This window comes from Chiroxiphia lanceolata, chromosome 8 (assembly GCF_009829145.1).
Source record: "Chiroxiphia lanceolata isolate bChiLan1 chromosome 8, bChiLan1.pri, whole genome shotgun sequence".
Classification (NCBI taxonomy): Eukaryota; Metazoa; Chordata; class Aves; order Passeriformes; family Pipridae; genus Chiroxiphia; species Chiroxiphia lanceolata.
In genome coordinates, this window is record NC_045644.1 from 197,125 (window position 1) to 218,333 (window position 21,209).

The 21,209-nt window shown below is 41.9% G+C and overlaps 1 protein-coding gene and 1 long non-coding RNA gene across 2 annotated transcripts in view; both read right to left on the reverse strand.

The window, feature by feature from the left end:
- SHTN1 (shootin 1) overlaps positions 1-21,209 on the reverse strand; it is a 59,774-nt gene that overhangs the window by 2,609 nt on the left and 35,956 nt on the right. The window contains 8 exon segments of the mRNA XM_032695450.1: positions 6,161-6,344; positions 7,257-7,377; positions 10,141-10,194; positions 10,829-10,938; positions 13,988-14,070; positions 15,777-15,882; positions 18,017-18,170; positions 19,333-19,479. Coding sequence (XP_032551341.1) covers positions 6,161-6,344; positions 7,257-7,377; positions 10,141-10,194; positions 10,829-10,938; positions 13,988-14,070; positions 15,777-15,882; positions 18,017-18,170; positions 19,333-19,479 — 959 coding nt within the window.
- On the reverse strand, positions 12,651-13,975 carry LOC116790472. Its single transcript, XR_004358372.1, has 2 exons — positions 13,806-13,975; positions 12,651-12,978 (listed from the first exon to the last, which is right to left on the reverse strand). It is a non-coding gene; the product is annotated as an uncharacterized LOC116790472 (long non-coding RNA).

A 21,209-nucleotide genomic window follows, 5' to 3' on the forward strand; every position in this document is an offset into this window, starting at 1 on the left:
CTCGGCACAGTGGAATGGACCCACTGCAGGCACCCACACACACACAGCCACCAGCACCACACTGGGCAGGGGTAAAATCCTTCCTGCTGGAAGGTCCTACACACACTGCTGGGTGTGCAGCTCCACTCCCCTGGGAAGCCTGACTGTGGAGCTGCTGCACACAACTGCACTGGCTAGTCAAGAGCCTCTATTTTCCCCCCTTTCTCTGGTAAGATAACACCCGAGAAAAGAAAAAGCAGAATCGACTGGAGGCCAGAAAAAGAAATTCAGCTACTGGATCCATCTGCTATGAACTGCCCTTTATTGTGATGGTCTTTGTCCTAGAGAAAATGACAAAGAAGAAAAGAGGTCACCCCCACCAACAATTAGAGCATGGGGTGGGGAATGGACTGGCTCCCACCTGACAGGGAGAGAGTAAATGAACAGGTTAAAAACAAATAAATAATCATAGAAACAACAGCTGCTGCACTTTCCATTTCAGAAAGAATTTACTCAGCTTGCTACTGCAGCGCTGGATACAGCAAATGAAATTCCACGTTCAAGCTTTAATTACAAGAATTGTCTCTAACATCAGAACTTTGGTATAAGTTAATTAATGCAGAAATTGGCACTAATAGATACAGTTTCAGACTCATTTGATTATCATCAGAAGCTAGTGACTTCATAAAGAAAATAATGCTGACTTTATGCAGAAGTTGCCAATCATTCAGAAAAATACAAGGTGGGGTATTTTGAATGTTACAGCAAATTAAACTTTTTAAAGCAGTGTAACCAGAAAAGGGTTATTTTAAAAAGTGCTACTTTTGAAAAGCTGATTGCCCAACACTATAAAAATGGTCAAGCCATAAATGCCAAGTTCATTTTTATTTCACTTTGGAGGTAACTATCTTTCAAACCCAACAGCTGGACTATTTAATACAATCTGGTGAATCAAAGTATAATTCTTCACTGGGCTCACAGTGGGGAGTCTGCATTAGTGTATGGCAGCATTCCAACAACTGATGCACAGCCAAATGCTCTGAAGTCTGTTTCATTTATAACAAAAATGGATAAAATGGCAATCATATTTACCACCTTCAAAGACAGAAAAATGAAAGATGTCGATATAAAGTAGTTTAATGGAGGAAACTGGTGATTAAATCAGCGTTTCAAGCATAAAAATAAGAATTACTATCCGACTTCCTTGTACTAGTACTCCCTTCTTCAAATCCTTTACACTGGTGCAGCACCAGCCTGACAGTGCTGCTGTTACAGCTGAGGCACTGTTAAAAATTATTAACCTTATTTATCAGGTATTCACAGCTCACTTTCAACAGTTTGTCAAGAGCAGAACGTTTCAGTGCAAGAATGAACATAATTTTGGTGCTCCCTTTCAAAAAACAGTTTTTACTGCTACGAATAAAGCTGGGAAAAGCAGAACAGAGTTTGCCACAGTTCTGAACAGTTACAAATTTGTCTAGCCAAGGTATTTGCATTTAGTTCTATTCCAAGCTCTTCCCTCATTAAAACTGTTAATGCTGTTATCAATATTCTTGTTATTTGCCCAACTATATACTTAAGCTAGAAACTGAGAACCTAGTTCTATTTGTACTCATTCACACACAGTTGTTCATAAGTCTGCATATATTTTTATGACTAAACGCATAAAACCTGTAGTGGGAAATTCAGATTTAGATGACAAATACACTTTAGATTAATTGTATGGGATATGCACTAGTGATTTAGTCCATTGTTCCCTTCTCTTGATACCAGTGCTACCTGTAACACCAGATATCTATGAAAAAAGTGCAAGAAACCTTCTCCATTTCAGAATGCCCTTGCTAAATCTAGTAGAAAGGTGGCCAACATAGCAGCCAGCAGAACAGCACTGCAGACTTCCTTTAGTATGGAGACTGTTCACGTTTTTAGGTACTTTTTTTTTGAAAATGCTCAAAAAGATTGGCAAATTCATTTAAATGAAGAATCTTGGAGAGCTTCTACCTGCACTGAGAAGGAACACAGAGTACACGCTAAGAAAAATGTGTGACAGTAACTTTTAAAACAGTTAAAACTGAGAACATCCTCCAACTTTCAGAACATCCCATTGTTTTGTTCACTTGTTGGTCAAACTAATTTGTCCATGCTCAAGTTGCACTGAAAACCTTTGCAGTTCTCTGAGGCTGAGCTGCTCCCTGCAGAGCTGGTAGATGATTTGGGGGTACTAAGATTACAGGCAGGAGAAGGAGGACAAATCCTTTAATTGTATAAAATCATCAGATTAAGACCAACCCTCTCTATAGTTCACTCTGTTAGCAGAGAACTCTGCTGCCCAGAAACACAATGTTTACAAAGTGCTAAAAAAACCCCCCACCAAACACCCAAAAAACACAGAGCCAGACACACCTTTCCCTTCTGTGCCTAAACACTGCAGGGGGTCACGGGAACTCTGCTCCCAAGGGAACTGAACTGTCACCTATTCTCTGCTAAGCAGGTGTCACAGAATTACACTCATGCTGGGTTAAACACTGGGAAGAGATCTGCAGAGGAAGTTACCTTCACACTCAGGCAAGGCCTCAGTTTCTCTACAGGACACATATCACTGATGTCTCCCCCCTAAGCACCACCTCAGCAAAATTTTATGCATTCCAAATCACCTGCTTAATGGTTTCACACCCCTCTAACAATCGCCTGCACTGAAATAACACCTCACCTAGAGTTTCTAAACTCAAATCTTTCTCCTGAGTTAATCACAGGAACATGCTGAGTTGGGAGGGACTCACCAGGACCATCCAGTCCAACCCTCAACCCTGCACAGGCTCATCCCCAGAGTCACCCCCTGTGCCCCAGAGGATCATCCAAACCCTCCTGGAGCTCTGGCAGCCTTGGGGCTGTGCCCACTGCCCTGGGGAGCCTGGGCAGTGCCCAACCACCCTCTGGGGGAAGCACCTTTCCCTGAGATCCAACCTGAGCCTGCCCTGGCACAGCTCCAGCCGTTCCCTGGGTGCTGTCCCTGGTCCCCCCAGAGCAGAGCTCAGTCCCTGCCCCTCCTGAGGAAGTTTTAACTGCAGTGAGGTCTGCCCTGACTCTCCTCTTCTCCATGTTCTCTAAGCTATCATCTGTCAGTTTGATTACAGGAAAATTTCAGAATTAACCTGTACTTACCAATATTGCAGCCCTTCCTCCCAGCCCCTCCCCTGGCCACTGGCAGAGTGGACCAGCTAATTCAGCTGGAGGCCAGTGCTTTGTTTACTTGACCATGTGTGGAGCCCTACTTCAACCAAACACTGAAATTCTTTACCTCGTGCATATTTAGATTAGATCATCACTGATTTGGGGTGGGAAGGATACAGGACTTTACTTAATGAGCTGACTGCTGCCTACATACTGACCATAGATATATTTTCAAGGGTCTTTCTCAAGGGTGTGACCTTCTTCTTCCATGAGATGGGGTGTGCTCAACTGCTACTCAACATGAATAAAGTATGATGAATATAGGGCTGTTCAGGTGTAAATGTCTGCAAGTATCATCTCCTCCCTCAGATTACAAGCCTTAATAAATGGATAGTGTAGCAAACAGAAGTATTTCATGCACAACTATTCTTACGGTTTCCTATAGGAAGCTGTACATTAAAATCTAGGTGAAGAAAAAAGAATAAACCCTGCACTGCAAGAGACACCTGGTAATTATGAGATGTGCAGTCCTCTGCTGTGCTGTGAAAGGTTTGCTTGGCTGCTGCAAACAGCTGAAACAAGTCATACGTTTGTGAGATTTCAAGGAATTGCAAACGATGAGAGGACTGCATCCTTTAACTTCAGGTACGAACAAGGAGAAGAGGAGCCACAATAAATTTTTTGTATGCCCTTATAATTGAAGGTATCTGGTCCAGGCAGCGTACTGTTTGTTTAACACAGGCTGCTTCAGGGAATGCGGTGCAACAGGAGCAGAAACCAACCCCCTGTGTAGAGGGAAACCCCCTCTGCTTCAGAGCAATGTCCTCAGAACACATGGTCTGGGGGGGTACTTTCACTGAACCAGCTCTCACATGGCCCCTGGGCCACCCATTAAAGGCTGGATCACATCTCCTGGTTTAGTTTCACTCATCCAAGGAATCCAGGAATCCAGTTTTTGCACTAAGAACACTCCGGGACACAAATCCAAGCACAGCAAACAGGGACAACAGGCAGATTTGCTTCAGAAGTGCTCTGCTGATCCAAACTAAACTGCTAGTACAGATGTCCCCAGGGGAGCCCAGCAAACGGGCTAATTAGAGAGCTGAGCTCTCAGACATGTCAGCCAGAGGAACTTCCCCGACGCCTCCTTCCAACGGGCCCCGCTTCCAAGCAGTGCTGTCACACCTCCGAGTCTGGGGGCTGCTGCCACCAACCTTTCTGCAAACAGCACCCAGGAGAGCAAAGAAAAGTAACTGCACTGCAACTGGAGCCTGCAGGTTATTCCTGCTGCTCCCTGGCAGCCCAGCTGCAGAAGAGTGGGAGAGCCCCAGCACCTTCTCCCTCGCCGGAAAATCATCCTTAACAATGAGTTTTTCCAATTAAGCAGGTTTACAGCAGTGACACAGTGCAAAGAAGCCCTGCAGCATCAAGGAGTCTGCCCCACCACATTTGTTTTAATGTTTTAAACAAATAAATTAAAGTGAAACGTGTCTTTCAGTACGTCACTGAATAGGCAAGCTGAGAAATAAATTGAGCTTCACATATGCTTTTATAACACATAACAACTGTGACTGTCAGCACAAGATCCTTTTCACTGTCAATTCACCACGCATTCTGCGAGACCTTGGGGCCTGCAATTATTTCATTTCCTTTCTTATAAATGCAATTTCCACTTAGTTTGGTGGAATAAAGGTACACAAAAGGTGATGGGAGCTGCTTCTATTTTCTGATCTGTTCAAAGTTGTAGAAATCCACAAACTACAAACAGTACTTTTCAGGAACAGCCTCATCTTTCTACCAGGGTAGCAGTTCAAGAAAAATGCAATGGCATTATTCATGTCAAATTAACTGCTGAACGAATCTTCATCTTTCTGATTAAATTAAAATGAAGATCATCTTTTTTCTAAGGATACTTAAATGAAATAAAAGGAGAAAATACATATGATTGGAAAAGGCATTCTGCTTTTAATACTCAGTGCAAATTAAATACAACTGTAAAGCACAAAAGGAAACCGGGCTCTTTATCCACTCAAAAATAAATGATGAAAGTACCTGCAGAAGAGTGAAGTATCAGTTCATAAAAGAGATGCAAACTGAATATCCAGCTCATTTGTCATGACTCTACCATTTGAACCAAGGAATGGAGACTTGCTAGAATTGGTCCTGGTGGTATTTGTTAACTGACAGAGCAGGAAATCAGAGGTTTAATTAGCCATGACTACAGTATTCTGCTGATCTGATTTGTCTTATCTATTTCCTTCCCTTGAAGTGACAAAATGACAAACAGCCTGGCAAGGGAACCAAAGCAAGTGCACAGCCCAATCCAAAAGGAGTTTGGTATTGTTGTAAAACAAACCCCTCCTCTGGGGAATCTGTATGAAATAAATATTGCTAAAGCAATATTTATTGCTTTAACTCTCTGATACTGAACTGCCACCTCGGGTCTTCAATCTGCTGTAACCAAAGATTCTGCTGCCCATGTGTGCAAATGCAGCACTAGCTGCATTTTTTTTTTTTATCTTGAGATTTCAAGGTATTTACCAGCAAACTTTTAAGAGGAATAGTTGGAACTTGTTTTTGTCCAACAGAAACCACCCTCAAACCTGCATACAGACCAGTATGACTCATGTGATTGTATTTTTTTAAATATTTGCTAGAACTACTTTTAATCAAGAGTTAACAATGTAACTCTCATCCCTCTTCTCTCCAAGATATGGAAAAACCCCTCGACTTTGCTATTCCTCAAAAACTCTTGAATTCTTTTTTGTGGCAGAAAAGATGAACTCTTTTTGAAGACTGTTCACAGATTTTAAAAGGAAAAGAACTTTATCACAGAGAATTTTATTTCTACTTCCAAAAGAGACTGCAAATTATTTGACAAGTCAGTGGTAAACAGCTGCAGACTGTACATTTATCTTGTTAACCAAAATTGATATTAAATCCCTTTCAAAATGCACCATCTAAACACATCTGCTACTAAAACATATCTAGAAATCCATATTCTACTTACTGCAAAGTAGGCCTGGAGCCCGTTGCAGCCTGAGGCTGGTTAGAGACAGGACCTGAGTTGGGTTCTTTGGAAGCGAATTCTGCCTCCACGTCTTTCTTGTTCAAGGCTGTCTGTGCAGCACTGGCTCCTGAACCTAGCACAGGCAGAGATTTTGATTCTGATGTGGCCAAGATTCCAGTGGGACCTAAAACCCAAAAAATGTTCAATGCTTCTGTTACCCAGATTGACTGGTCTAGAAAAAACACAAGTACAGCAGAACTCAAGCAGAAATCAAAATGGAATTTTAATGAACAGTGCATGGAGAGTATCAAAACATCGTGTTTGTAGCTTCTGCTCTCCCCACCGAGATTAACCCTTTCTCGTACCACGAGCAGTGTTTGCTGTATTGACACAGACATGCACTCAATCCCCTCACCCTCTGGGGAGGCAAGTCCTGCTGTCCACACAGCACTACCCAGTCACAGCTTGCCAGCACTACCCAGTCACAGCTTGCCAGTGCTCTTCCAGCTGGAGCAGGAGGGAGAACCAGCCTGATAACAGAAAAGCCTGTTCTCAATACTGATGAGGAGCCAGTGAACTGTCTATAAAGTTCAAGATAAAACTATGCAGCGACATTCAAACCAGCCACATCTGCATCAGTTATGGCACAGACTTACACTTGCACAGACTGTGTTTGTAACCAAGCAGAACATTAAGTTTTTTACAGATGACAGTAAAGCACAGCATAAAACTTGCTCCACAGAGCAGGGTAATTCAAATCATCAGCCCCAAACCCTCATTTCATTGGTTACCATTACTTTCAGGAGTATTTTCACAGTAGGCCCAGACTATTAACTCCAGCAACAACGTCTGAGCTGTGGGCTGGAAAGAGAACCTGAGTGAAGGTGTCTCTGCACACAGAAGATTCCAACAGAGGCATCTCTTGGAGAAAATGGGCATGAAAAGTAACAGGTGCGACAGGAAGTGAGTCACTGTGGAAGCAGGCAGAGTTCTCCATAATGGCTGAAATGACAATGGTCTGGAAGAGACAGTAAAGCTTCAAGAGTCACTTAATGCAGGGAGAGGAAGAGAACTGCAAAGGAGTGCAGCCACTTACTGCCGCTGTCCTGGTCAGTGGTCACCTTGCGGCGGCGCAGGACTCGCTCCAGCTCCGTTTCACCGCTCTCTGTCTCAAGGGACTTCAAGCTTCGGGAACTAGTGGATTTATTCAGTGTTTCCTACAGCAAGAAACAGGCATGAGAAACTCTCTGAGGACAGATTAATGTCTTACCAAGCATCTCATATGCACAACTTCAGAATCTTTTAAACTGCATCAAAGCAACTGCAGTTCTAGAGCAGCGTGCCATTAGTTCGACAGTGAGCACCTGGGGATCAGCTCACCACTCCTGCACTCCCTTGGATTTCCTGATGTAGGCATAAACCACACTTATCACACATTAGAGTTTGATATCAGGCTTAAGAAAGATACTCTGGATCACCACTGAACAAATTCTGATGTTGCAGGGAACTGCCAACTTCCTCCATCTAAACATTTAAAGGATCTTAAAAAACTGCTGGACCATCATCATGCCCATAATTACCCACTGACAGCAAAAAGCTAAAGATCCATATTTTACTGCTCCAGCAGGTTTTATATTTTAGCATGGTCCCACACTGCTGCATCTTTATTAGCTACAACTGCAGCGTATTATATCCTATAATCTAGCTAATCTGCCATAAACTTGACCCTATGTCTACATACTTCGAGGTTACTCTTTTTCACAGAGTTAGATCACAAGTTAAACCAGTTTTTTATACATACAAACCAGAAATACACACAATTACTGCCTTATGCCAAGGTCAGCATGTAGTATCAGTGAAGCTGCAAGTCTCGGAGCACTTTTCTTAAGGTGGGGGGAAAGAGGCTTTAAGAAGCTTTAAGCAAAGCCTGAAACCTCACAAACTTGCCACAGGAATTTAAAGATGCATACAGTGCATACTGCATGCATTTCCCAAACTACAAGAGTCAGTCACTGGATCAGAACTTGATTGAAAAAAATTTCCCCAAAATGTTTATATAATGCAACTGAAAATTTGGTGCCCACATACTATTTCATTTTCCCTCTGAGTCTTGCCATCTTTAGGAATGCCCAGGAATCCTGTTTATTCAGCCTTCCAAAACATATCAGACTCGTATAGCATTTTTCCAGCACATAAATAACATACTCTTGACATCTTTTGTAGACAAGCACATAACTTCTGAGCAGAAATAGCCAAAGATGAAAGGAATTAGCATTGCAAGTTGCAGTTGTGCTGCTTTTAGAAACCCTGTGAAGTAACTCTTAATTCTTCACTCCTTCCTAGAAGTTAAAATATTTTCATTCTTAACTATTTGAAATTTAACTAAGCAGGTTATTCATTAGCAGTACACTCCAGATCTGCACAAATGTACACGTATGGAAAAACAGAGTCCCTCAAACTCTGCAATTTACAAAACATAAATGTGTTTTGTTTGTAATAATTACATGGAGGTCTACACAAAATGCATTATTAGCATAGTAACAACAAATGTTTACTCCATCACATTCCACCCCCATGTTTGTTGTCTGACTGTGCATAATCACTGGTCTCAAGAATAGACTGGAGCTGGATTTTATACAGTTGGCCATACACTGGAAATACCCTGAAAGCTCAAAAGCAACAAGCCAGATACAGAAGTGCAGTGACTGCAGGTTTCTCTCTGCTCCTTCTGAAGTACATAATCAAGGCTCCTCTGATGTCAGTGACAAAGTGCTGAAGAAATAAAACAGCTCCTAGAAAATGAAAGGATCTTCGGCAGGATCGTCCTGTCCAACCCTCACTGGTCCAAAGGGCACACTATATCCAACTACTCCTGTAAGTACGGAATTCCATTTAAAACACAGTCTCTGTGTTGCATTTTATTCTTTTCCTATTTACCTCTGCATTTAATTATGTGTCCCTCTAATCAGAGCTCAGCATTAAGGTCTGGTGGCTCTCTAGATCATTTCCTCCCTTATTCCCCTGCTTTCATGTGTCCAGAGAACAGCAAGTGTAACATGTCACTGGTGCCCCACTTGTGATTTAGATCACAGCACAGGCTGAGCCCACACTCTATGCTGTACTGTCTTGCATCACCCAACACAATACTGAGGTTGTTTTTCTAAGGGCTGTTTGGGTGCTACTATGAATAACAAGAATGATTATCCTCACCTTCTGTAGAGTGCAAGTGAAGCATTTTGCTGCAATACTGGTGGAATTTCACCTTATGTGCCAAAGTTGTACATCAACTTGAAAGTTTCAGGGTTACAGAAGTCAGGGAGCAAGAACTACAGCTCCTTCTGACTGTTTCATACAGTTTTATCACTTGTGCAAAAGATACAGCCAGTTAAAACAATTCAACATATGAGTAAAGGACACAACAGGAGTAAACTTAGCACATTGCTCTCAGCAGGACCCAACACACACCTAATGTTTTTATTTAGTGATAAATGGGTACATGGACAGCTATTCAGAATCAAATTTTTCTAAATATAAATGCAGACAGACTAAAGCTCTTGCTTTATTTAGGCTTTGTCTACATAACAAGAAATCTGGGGCCTCTGGAGAGAGCAGCAGTTGATGAGGAGAACTCTACATCTACTATATGTGCAGTCCAGGGGCTTTACTTTGGACTAGATACAGATATTCAGCTGTCTCTCCATCCCTAATATCTCCACTGTGAGTACTTGGAAAGTTTCCAAAGGATCTGTGGCAGATGCAAACCATAACATCCCCTCTAGTGGCAGAAGCATACAAGCCCAGAAGAGTTCACAAGTTAGTTTCTCTAGAGCACATTCTGTCAGCAAAACCAACAGCAAGACCAAAACCAATCCTTAAGTCGAACCATAAGTCAAAGGTGGAACTGGGGGGATTTGCTCCAAAACTGCTTTATGCTTTCAACGCAGAAAACAAAATGAAATATAAACTGGAAGTTCTCTTACCAGAATCCCCTTTAATTCCTTCATTGCACTTTCAGAGGGCTTTGGTGTTTCTGGCTGTAAACAAGCAAAACACATGCATGTTAAAGAACACATGACACGGCCCATGACAGTCTCTGCACTCCACGACAGGCTTCACACCAGGGGCTGTGCACAGGCTACAGCTGTGGTACATTCTCCTGCTCCCTCTTTTTGTGGGCACATGGACAACATTCAATCTGTTCTCTTACACAGCCGAAGGGAAGAGCCTCAGCTCTTAACACTGTGAACCACAGATTATACATAAAGATTATACTTTTGTGCAGAAGGTAAGCAATATTTTATAGTAGCCACACTCAGGTATTAGGTGTAAGTATTACATAAAAGAAAGAAATAGTGCTAAATATAGTCTACTACTTCATCAATTCCTCTAACCAGTTCAGTTATGCTCTCTGTGCTTTTTATTTCTCAGTAGCTGTTTGTTTACAAGTTTCTTTTCTGTGTCAAAGAAACTGGCCTTCTATTTACTTACTGTTGCCTTCATTTCCTTTTCTGTTGTTCAGCTATATGCTGCTCTAATGAATTTTATCCAAAATCAATCAAAGTAAATGAGGTGAGGAAAATGCATTCTTCAGAATGTTAAAGTCTGATTTCTTTTCACTGTAAATTACTGTAGTTAGCTAATATTATTGCTCTGCTATTTATTCCAAACCTTTGTTTTAGGCCTGCTTGACTGGTTGACTGGTCTCAGGTGAACTCCCTTTTTAATTCTGTCCATCATTTCTTCAACAGCTTGTCTCTTCAGATCCGTAACTTCTTCACCTGTTCCAAAAATCAAAGACTCTATCACATTTCAGATATGAACTACACAGAACTGGTACAAAGACAAAATGTGTTATACAGTCTCCTAAACAGCTTGCTTGCTTGCCATAGGCAGCCAGTTACCATAATCAGAAATTAGTTTTAATGATGAAACAACATTTACATATACAGTGTTCTTAGTTATACCCTGTGCAGTAGGTCTTCCTGCCTGCATGTGTGATGAATATTGCTCATGGACCATGCAGATCCATGCTTTCTCCCACTTTTATTAAAAAGATATAAGCACAAATATATACGTTTATCTTTTCCCCCATAAGTGGGCTGTTCACAGGGCCTGTCTTACAGGAATACCATCTTACTCTTCCTTCTCCACACCACAAAGAGGCAGGTTACCTTACAATGCACACATCTTTATGGCAGCAGAAACCAGCAACCTCATCTCTAGTTACAAGAATTCTAGATTATGAGAACTGCTGGATACAGAGCTATTAGAGATCTTTGCTATCAGCTAAACTGTCACAAGCTCTTCAAGGATCAAATGCCAATCTATCGAGGATCCTGCTGTGGATGCTGCAAATGCCAAACTGCAGAGGTTTGGGCAGAAGCAGGTCCCAGATCCTGAAAACGCAAAGCTCCTGTCAGTGTTTGGGAATGGCAAAAGCTCAGTGCCAGAGGCTGAAGCCCCAGGGGCTGAAGAACACGGCTCTGCTTCCACTGTGCCTCCTCTCTGTGGCTGGGCAGAAAGGCTGCAGCTTCACTGACACAGCACAAGCTGACAATGCCCCATGGCAAGGCCCATGTGCACAAGAGTACCAACTGTGTCTCCTATTCCACGTGGTTTGAGAACCTGGCTGGAACAACGCACCAACACCTCAAACTGAACTGGACCCAAACATTTAAATAACACTGCATCAAGTGAAAGGGCAAAACAGAAATACCAGGAAAAGAAATGGCTGCTTTCTCAAGAGATCTGCTATTAGGACTGCAAAATATTCAGATGACATGGGATGCTGTGTGATGAACCTGAGCAATACCTGTTAACTTGTCAGTGTTCTGGATAATGTAATAAAAGACACTTAACATGCCATACCAAAAAGTGGGGGGAAAAGAGTACTTAAAGCAAACACATGGAGAAATAGGGTCGATGCTATTCAAAGCTGCAAGACTGTACCTTGTATAACAGGAATATTAAAAAGGCTTTCGCTCTCTCACTTGTCAGGGTACTATTGATGATTCATAGAAACGCAGTTTCTGTATTCTAAGCCGATTTAATGTCAGGCTTTAATTTCACAAACAGGCTGTTTCAAATATAAAAGCTTAATTGGTGGTATGGGATAGAAACCACTCATTCTAAGTCCTTAACAAGGGTCAAAACAAGCCTCAAGTTGGATATAATAACTAGATCAAGAAAGAACTTTCTCCTTTTTTATTTTTAAGAACAGCTCAACTATAAAGAGAGAAAAAAGCAGTTTATGTGTGATTAAAGAAAGGTCAGAACTGTTGAAGTTTGCTAATAAATAATGAAAGAATGGGGTTTAGAGAACATACAGTGAATTTCATAGTATTTACTGCAATGCAATCACTGTTTGGGATAGTTTCAACAAAAAGGTGTAACCAAAACATCTAGGATGCTTCAAGGTAAGGAACCCTGATAAATGAAGACACCGTAACTGGACTTTTACTGAAAGATAAGACTGACTCTTCATCAGAGATTTTGGTACAAGGTCACTTCTCTTTTTTTTCCAGACCAACACCCTTATTTCTCTCAGACTGGTAACCAGTTCCCAAAAATTCCCCAGGATCTGCCCAAGTCACTCCACTCCTCAGTTCCTCACCTGAAAAATGGGAGGGGTAATTCTTTCCCCCACTTCTCGCCTGTTGGTTCCATCCCACAATCCAGCCTTACTTACATACCATTAGTCTGCTAACAGCAGATTTTTCTTTAACAGTTATATCCTATACCCATAATTTCAGCCAGGTTTCCTTCTTTGTTTAAGTGTCAGCAAATGAGTTAAGCAATTCACTACAAACAAACTCCTACTGTTTCAGAAGGAAGAGAGAAACAGCGAGAAAACCCTTGGTTATTTAACTGGCAATGCCTGTCTAACTAGCTCTGACTCTTCAGGCACTCATGATCATCTGTAAATCTCTGCTTAACTCCTGTTCTCAACCTACTAAGCTTCCAGCTTCCATTAACAACAATAAAATGCAATTTCAGCTGTTACACTGTGCATGCAGAGCCACCTTAGTGCAGGGCTCTGTTTTGTTTTAGGTTTTCAGTATTATTAAAGGATTAGCATTACAGTCAACTCTGAGTGGTAATTTCACAAGATATGAATTGAGGGATGAAAACCGAAGCATTTAACAAACAAGCTCTGTGGAGAGGCTCTGGACAGAAGAAACTGCAAACAAGAAGCCATCTGGAAGTTTGGAAATTTCCCTGTATTATGCTGTATATAACCTGCTCTCTGCTTAATGCTTGTTGGGTGCGTTCCTCTGCCTCTTCCATGGAACCTGCACAAAGCCCTGCACACACTGCCCTGCAGTGACGTGCTGCAGTGTCTCCAGTTTGGAGGCACAGGTTGAACCCCTCAATGCTACCACAGTGCAACTTCTTCAGGCAGCACCAAACTGCCAGGCTGCAACTCAACAAGCTGCACGCAGCCAGTGTAACAGCATGGGGCCTAAAGTGAACCGTCCTGTTCTCCCCTCCCATCTCACCCAGCACATCATCCCACCCAGATACGTGCTTATCTTCTCAGGTCACCCTGAATCCTCCTTTTCTCCAAACTAGACAAGCCCAGAGTCCTCAGCCACCCCCCACAGGAACACCAAAGATACCACTTCCCATCTCGGTGCACATATACCTGGGTTGCAATCCCCTTTCTGGACTCAAGGTAGAGGAGTGTGCTGGGACATGGACAGCTGTAGGAAATGCTGGCAACAAAAAGCACCTGAATGGCTCTCTGTATCCACAGCTCACTCCCACCAGCTCCACCTGCAGGACCCGGGGCATGAGCCACAGGACTCGAGAAGGGATGAGCCATACCTGACTCCTGCTGAGGAGGTTTCTCCTTCTTGCTCACATTGGTGTTGGAGTGAGATCTCTTGCGAATCATTGACATGAGAGACCTTTGGGGGAAATGAAAGTGCAGATTGTCATTCTGTCCTGTGTTACACACTGTCAGAATGAGCAGGAACGCCACACACCAACAGCTGGCTTATACCTGATTATACAGCTACTTACAAAAGACTCATTTAACTGTTCTTGAAAGCAGATGTATGCGCTGAATTACCCCCCACAATGCCTCCCATCAAAATGCACCAGAAAAATTTCTTTCTTTTTAACAGACATTAGGCACAAATCAAAACACTCCAGATCTGAATATTAAAAGACAGTCTCATTGTGACACATGACAAATTGAAGCTGCTCCAGCATAATAAATGGAAAGAAGAGCTGTAGATATTGAAGTATTGTTCTCCAGAGGACACTTAAATATGGTGATCAGTATCTCCTCACCATCTCCAAGTTTGTAATCTTCTTACAGTGTCAAATAATTATCCCCTCACTACAGTCAAAACGTAGAAGTCCAGGCAAGTAACTTCATCTTCAAGCTCAAGTATAAGCTCCTGTGCACATGTGATGTGTCAGTGGGGCCTATTAGTCCCTACTGAGCACTCCTCCTTACAGAGTAGTGACATCCCTGGCATAAAGGGTCAAAACCAGAAAAAAGCAGCATCCAGTGCCTACACTCTGAAGTAACTTCCATGCACATAAACATCACAGTGCATGAGGAAATACTCTGACTTAGCTACGACAGGGCTTAAAGTGAACAGCTTTATTTATTCCAAATAGTAAAGGGCAAAAATTTAAACAAAAAACCCCTTACAATACCTCTACACATTCATGCTATACATTAGTGAGAAACAAGCAAGCGAGCTGAATGAGTTAGTGCACATAAAAGCAGCAAAAGATCAAACACAACTGTTCAGAAAGTGTTAAGTTTCTAAAAACAATGCAAGATGCACAAAGGGATGAATTCTCCCTACTAATCGTCTCCATTCATATATTTAATACATTAGTTAACAAGACTCCTGTATGTCATTTCTATTACAGAGGGTTGGAAAGTGTCATTGAAGTCCATTTATTTTTAAAACCAAGCAGACAACATGAAGATTAGCTGAGTTTCTAAAATTAACTAAGCACCCATTAGGGGCTTACTTAATTAATTCATTTGGGTCTAATGCGTGATACATCATAGACTGGTCAGCCTCTTTTATAGTCCTTTGCGAAAAATCAGGACCAATTTTGGTAATTCTGTCCAAACCACTTGATGATGGGGTGACGATTTTATGTTTGGGTTTTTTTTCTTCCTTTTAACTTATGAAAGTAATTATGGGAACTCAATGGAGCCTGCATTTTCATCATCAGTATCCGACATGAAGGGACACACAGTAATCCAACATATCCTTTGGTTCAAAGGAGTTTTCTTTGCAGCAGAAAGCATTTCACAAGTCTATAATTACAGCTATCAGGTGAATAGAAAAAAAAAATCTCCTAAATTTAGAGGAGACAGGTATCCCTCCTCCTCCTTCAGGGTCACAGTCTAGACAATTTGTTAAGCTTGGCAAGGCAGACACTGTTCAAAACTGGTCAGGGTGTTAGTCTGTTGGTAGGTGGGGCACAGTCTGTGTCCTGCTGGTAAAGAGCCCAAGACAGGTGGAGAAAGCCTTTTTTTCTTTAAAGACACTCTTCCTGCTTGGATGCAAGCTCCTGTAATGAATTGTGCCGGTGCAAAGCATTAAAGCATGAACGCTGTGCCCCTCCCAGCACTTACCGTATAGGGTTGGGAGGGGGGGGCGGAGGGAGGGGAGGAGGGGGCGGTGGAGGAGGAGGTGGTGCAGGATTTTCAGACTGCTGTACTCGTTTTTGAAGTTCATCAACTGCACAAGATCAATAAAACAAACCACAGTGAGTCTCAAAACCAACTCTGACGGTTGAAGAAAAAAATGCTACTTATTAACTAAAGAACAAACAATGAGACTAAACCACACAACTGCTAGGAAGTCCTATTTTCAGCAACACTTTCTACCAAGAACAATGTCCTAGACATATGGGATTCCCATTAAACCAGTTACCTCCAGCCTGAGTTCCTTCTGAAACTAAAACTCCCCCTCATACAGGATTCTTCATATAAAATGACAGAGCAGGGAAAACTTCATCCCATTCCTGTGATGGTCTGTTTGAGGCTGCATTTGAGAATGAGCTAACAAGATGGAAGAAGTTGACAATTTCAGCTTCCAGACTTGATGGTGGTGTGGGTTTTCCCCATAAAAATGGTCAAATCTGGGTGGTAACAGAAAGTACATTATTTCTCTCCTGTTTACATGTCAGATCTGAAACACGGAAATTACTTTTCTGCACTTGAAATGCTGTCAAATGTAATTAATGGGGAAGGGCAGAAACAGAGGGGAAAGAAAGTCTTGAATTTCTTTTAGTTACAGAAATTCTCAGCAATTGTTCTGATACAATAGGAATCCAACGTGGATATGGCTCACAGAATCACAGAATATGCTGAGTTGGAAGGGATCCCCAGGGATCACTGAGTCCAACTCTTAGCCCTGCACACGTTCTTTGCTCTTGTAATGATAGATTCAAATTAAAATTACAATATTTTACACTTAATTTTAAATTTTAGATGGTAAAAAAATTAAAGATCAACTGAGTGACTTTAAATTCCAGGTACAACCTTTATGCCGATAAATTCCTTCTGAAGAACAAACAAGCCCGGACGGAAACAATCTGCTGCCCAGGCATATTGTAGGTATAGGGTGGCAGGGGTGGGTAATGTAAAGCTAACACAGAGCAGTTCTTCCAAGCAGGACTGCTAACAAGCTCAAAGATAACCCTGCTCTTGAGGATATGTTTCAAGAAAACATGGCTGTGCATGAAGCCTTAACTGAGGACAGGGACTTTGGCCTCCTGTGACAGGGGGGCTCAAACGTTGCTCTGAGCAAGTATCAAACTTGAACCTTGCACTTGCATGGGCCTTGAACTGAACAAGGACTGCAAGCAAATGCACATGCAAATTCTTAACCAGCCATGGCCCCACACTCCCTATAACGAGGTCACACGCACCCTTTTCAAAACCAATTTTAAATTCAGAGCCTTAGATCAGAAATTTCCTCACTCAGTGGACAGGATGCTACAGACAAGCCAGGCACCATCCTGACTGCAATAACTGTATGAATCTGCACTGCAACAGTTGTTCCCTACTAAATATTCTGTGAATCTTTTCTGTTTGTATTCTTTGGGAGTTAGTTTACATCTTAGTAGCTAGCAAGACTGTTTCTTTCCTTTCATTCATTGAACTAAGTATTCAACCACAAGTAAGAGATTTAGATGTGTAATTCTCATGGATATGAGCCATAACAGTCCCCTGGATTTGCCTGGCTAACTCCCTTTGTAGGGCTCTGAAGGCAGTACTCATCTTTGAAATAACTGTTTAAATAAAAAACAACAGCCCACCCCTCCAGACCCTCTCACATCAACAGACATGCTTTTCTCACATGTCAATATGAAGAGCTAAAACGTGTCTTTATTTTCACTGCTGTCTTCTACTGCAAGACTATTAAATGGCTGGGTAGCTTGATAATTATGGGATGTTTTTGTACAATTCATACAATGAAGACTCCCCAGTCTGACAAACCTCTGGTTAGTTATACCACTGTACTTTTTTTTAAACTAGGTAAGAAAACTGAGTTTGAAGGATTGTGTCTTTCACACAGACACCCATCCCATGTATATATCCATCTGTAAGACTCAGGGCAACGTAACAACAGTATTTTTATACCTTACAGAAGTTTTACAAGATTATTTTTTCACACACATTTTGGACATGATTGTTCTGCATTTAAGGGCAGCTGCTGTACTTTGTCTAGTGAAACACAGGCCTGGATCTCAGCTGAGCAAAAGCTTTTGGGGTCTCAAACATAACATATATAATTCCATTAGATGTGCACCAATCACCCTCCACACACTTCAACCTCTAAAATGAAAGTCATTACACAATTTTACCTGAATGCTTTAGGTCTCTAGCTTTTTCTTCGGAGTGCTGACATTTAAGCTCTAGTTCCTTTTTATCTTCTTCCAAAAGTTCTAGTTGCTGTTTAAGACGACTAATCTCCTTATGCAGTGCTTGATTCTCTAGCTGCTCTTCCAATTCTTTGATCTGCAGTTGGCAAACAAGAGCATTCATCTCAATAAAATCCATTTTCTGTCCCTCCTGTTGACAAATAACCCACTAGGCACAGTTATCCTGAAAACATAATGTTATAGTATAGGAGTGAACTACAAGTCCTAGAAAGAGGAAAATGTTTGAATGAGAGCTGGAGAGATTTTTCTGAGAGATGTCAGAATTTCCTATTATGATCCCAACTTGCTTTATCTCTTCTTTAGAATGTGTCTTTAGCTCTAAAGTACTTAAGCTGTAAGTTGCTCCCTTTTCTTTTTATAGAATTTTTATCACATAATTAGAATTTAATTTCAGAACGTTTCCTCATTTGAAGCACGAGAACATTGACATTTTTGTTCTCTTACTGACTGCTTCCACTGACAGGCTGGTTATTTAAGCTCCCTTGTCTCAACTCATGCAGATGCCAGTGGGTGAATTGTGGAATACCTGATTCAGAGGCAGCATTCAGATGCAGAGTAGCAATAAAGTCCCAGCTCCCTAAATATGTACCTTTTGCTCTAGACTCATTATCAGATTTGTGAGAACATGCCTCAGGGCTAAAGGAAAGCTCATCTTCTGGGAAAGCAATGGTGATTTCTCCCAGCTAAGAGATTTATCTAGTCCAGTTTCAAAGAATATATTTGTTTATATCCCAGCACTTTAGATCCTATTTAGCATTGTAGCATTCAACTACCCTTTCCCTGCTCCAGTACGCTTGGCTTTTCCCCATCCACTTCTTTAGCAAGACCCAGACTACTACCTCTGCCTAGGAACTGCCCACCTCTCACCTCCTGGTATTCTAAGCCTATCCTCCCAAGACAGCCTTTACATTACTCAATGTCCAACATATTCTCCTGTCATCTCTTTACTTAATGGAACTTGACTTAGTGCTTGTAACTGCACTTTACTGACATTCAGAATAAAATACTTACCTAAACCAGAGGCTTCAGGCTGAAAAGCCTTCAAGTTTTGTACTCATGTCTTAACAGTGACCCAGAAAAAGGGAATCGCAATCTTCTCAGAAACTTAACTTATAAACTCTGAACTCTTAGAGAGGATAAGATCTCAAATAACTCTGAATATAATAAAGACACAACACTCCTTAAATTATGGAGGCTTTCAAAGACTTCCACATAAGGGGAAAGAAACACAGTTTTACCTTTTGCTGGTGTTGAAGCCTCTCTTCTTCTAATGCCTGGGTTAGCTTAGCATTGTCATCCAAAGCCTTCAAAAGCTGTTGATCAGGAGCAGAATTTTGCAGAAGCAACTGACTCTGCCTTTTCATCTTGTTCTGTTCAATAAACATCTGCCAAAACAAAACCCACACCCAACAAAAACAACAGTTAGGCACAGTCTAAGCTATCCTGGGGAAAATAGTAATTGGAAAGAAAATGAAGTTAGCAGGGTGTTAATGTGGCAGAAATAGTGAGGAAGAATGTGAGAAGGAGTAGGAAAGGAAGTTTGAGAGTAAAATTTACAGAAGCTAAGCTCACACTGAAAGGAACCAGGTGTTTGCTGAGAACCACCCACTGCTACACCTCAATTACCCACATGTTGGCAGCATTCAGAGTTTAAACACATCTCTGAATTCTGTTTCCTGGAAATGGGAACAATCTGACCTCCATTTGGGGAGCTCTGGAAAGACTGAAAGAACTCTAGGTGGAGGATAAATGTCTGTGAATTCATAGGTTACCTCCTCAAACATGTATGCAAGCCTTGGCATAAAGCCCACTTATTTGAGGGTTACCTGGATATGTGAATGAAGGAGAATCTTTGGGAAATGAATTTCACTCCATGTCTGTGTAATCACTGTATGCACTTGCCCCAGGAAAAGGCATTTCAGGGCAATTTCAGCCTTTTAGTTCTGATCCTTGTGTTCTTTCCCCTTCCCAAGTTATATTTTTGATATGGCGAATGAACATTGGGGGGGGGGGTGAAAATCAAATAGTCTAAAGACTTGACACTGATAAAAATACCACACACTTCTCCAGGCTTCACCTAAGAGGTGCAGAGGCTGGCAGCACATGCAGTTTCTGTAAGAGATCTGCTCCTTCCAGACTGTTTAGGAACTCGGTAATAAGAGATTTCTTCCTGACAAAAAAATTCCTAGTGAAGTTATTCTGCACCTTGACATCTCTTTCAGGTAGAGGTTTTCCCCCAGGCAACACGGGCTTCCACTCGAAAAGCTCAGCCATGCCTGTTCTTACAGCACAAACAGGGACTGGGTCATGCTGAGGTCTCAGATGAGTGTGCACAGGTCAGCAGAGCCACTTATGGCAGGAGAACAGAGAACAGTCTGAGAATGCAGATGCTCCCTCGGACTGTAAAAACACTGTTGTATTGTAGAGCACAGCAAAAGCACGAAGGTATTTTAAGAATAAGGTATTAGAAATACAAAAATTCCAAATTCCCATCCTATTCATTCACAAACCAAATGTACAGACAAAATATGGTTTCTTCCCATCTGGTGCTACTACAGTGACATGGGATTTACTTGTTTTAATACAACTGGATATCCAAGAAGTACGAGCTGATGCAGATTTGTGGCAAGCACTCCATCCAGTGCTTTGCACATCCACTTCAACTGAGCCTTCCTAGCAAGCAGCTCTCTGGAGCTGTGCAGACACAGACCCACTGACCGTGCTGAACTCTGAGTGGCAGCACAGCCTGACCCTGCGGGCCAGCAGGAGCCAATTGATGCGGCCCTAATAGCAATAAAAACTGCCCTGAACACTCCACTGGGCAGAGCTGGGCCATGGGGGCAGCAATAAAGCACTGGAAACATTCAATGGAGAGGAAATGATGAACGTAGGCTCCAGTACTGCACTTTGTTAGAAAACAAACAAAACCAAATTGATGACAATACACAGGCCACTGTGGCGTGCTGCAAATGTGCACTGGACATCAGCTCCCTGTCCCTAAATTCTGCCAGTCAAACCATTATGCTTATGTTACCTTACACTAGTAGGGCAGTGGCAAAACCAATTCAAAGGCAAGAGAATTCCAGAATCAAAGTTACCCACAACAATCCATAAA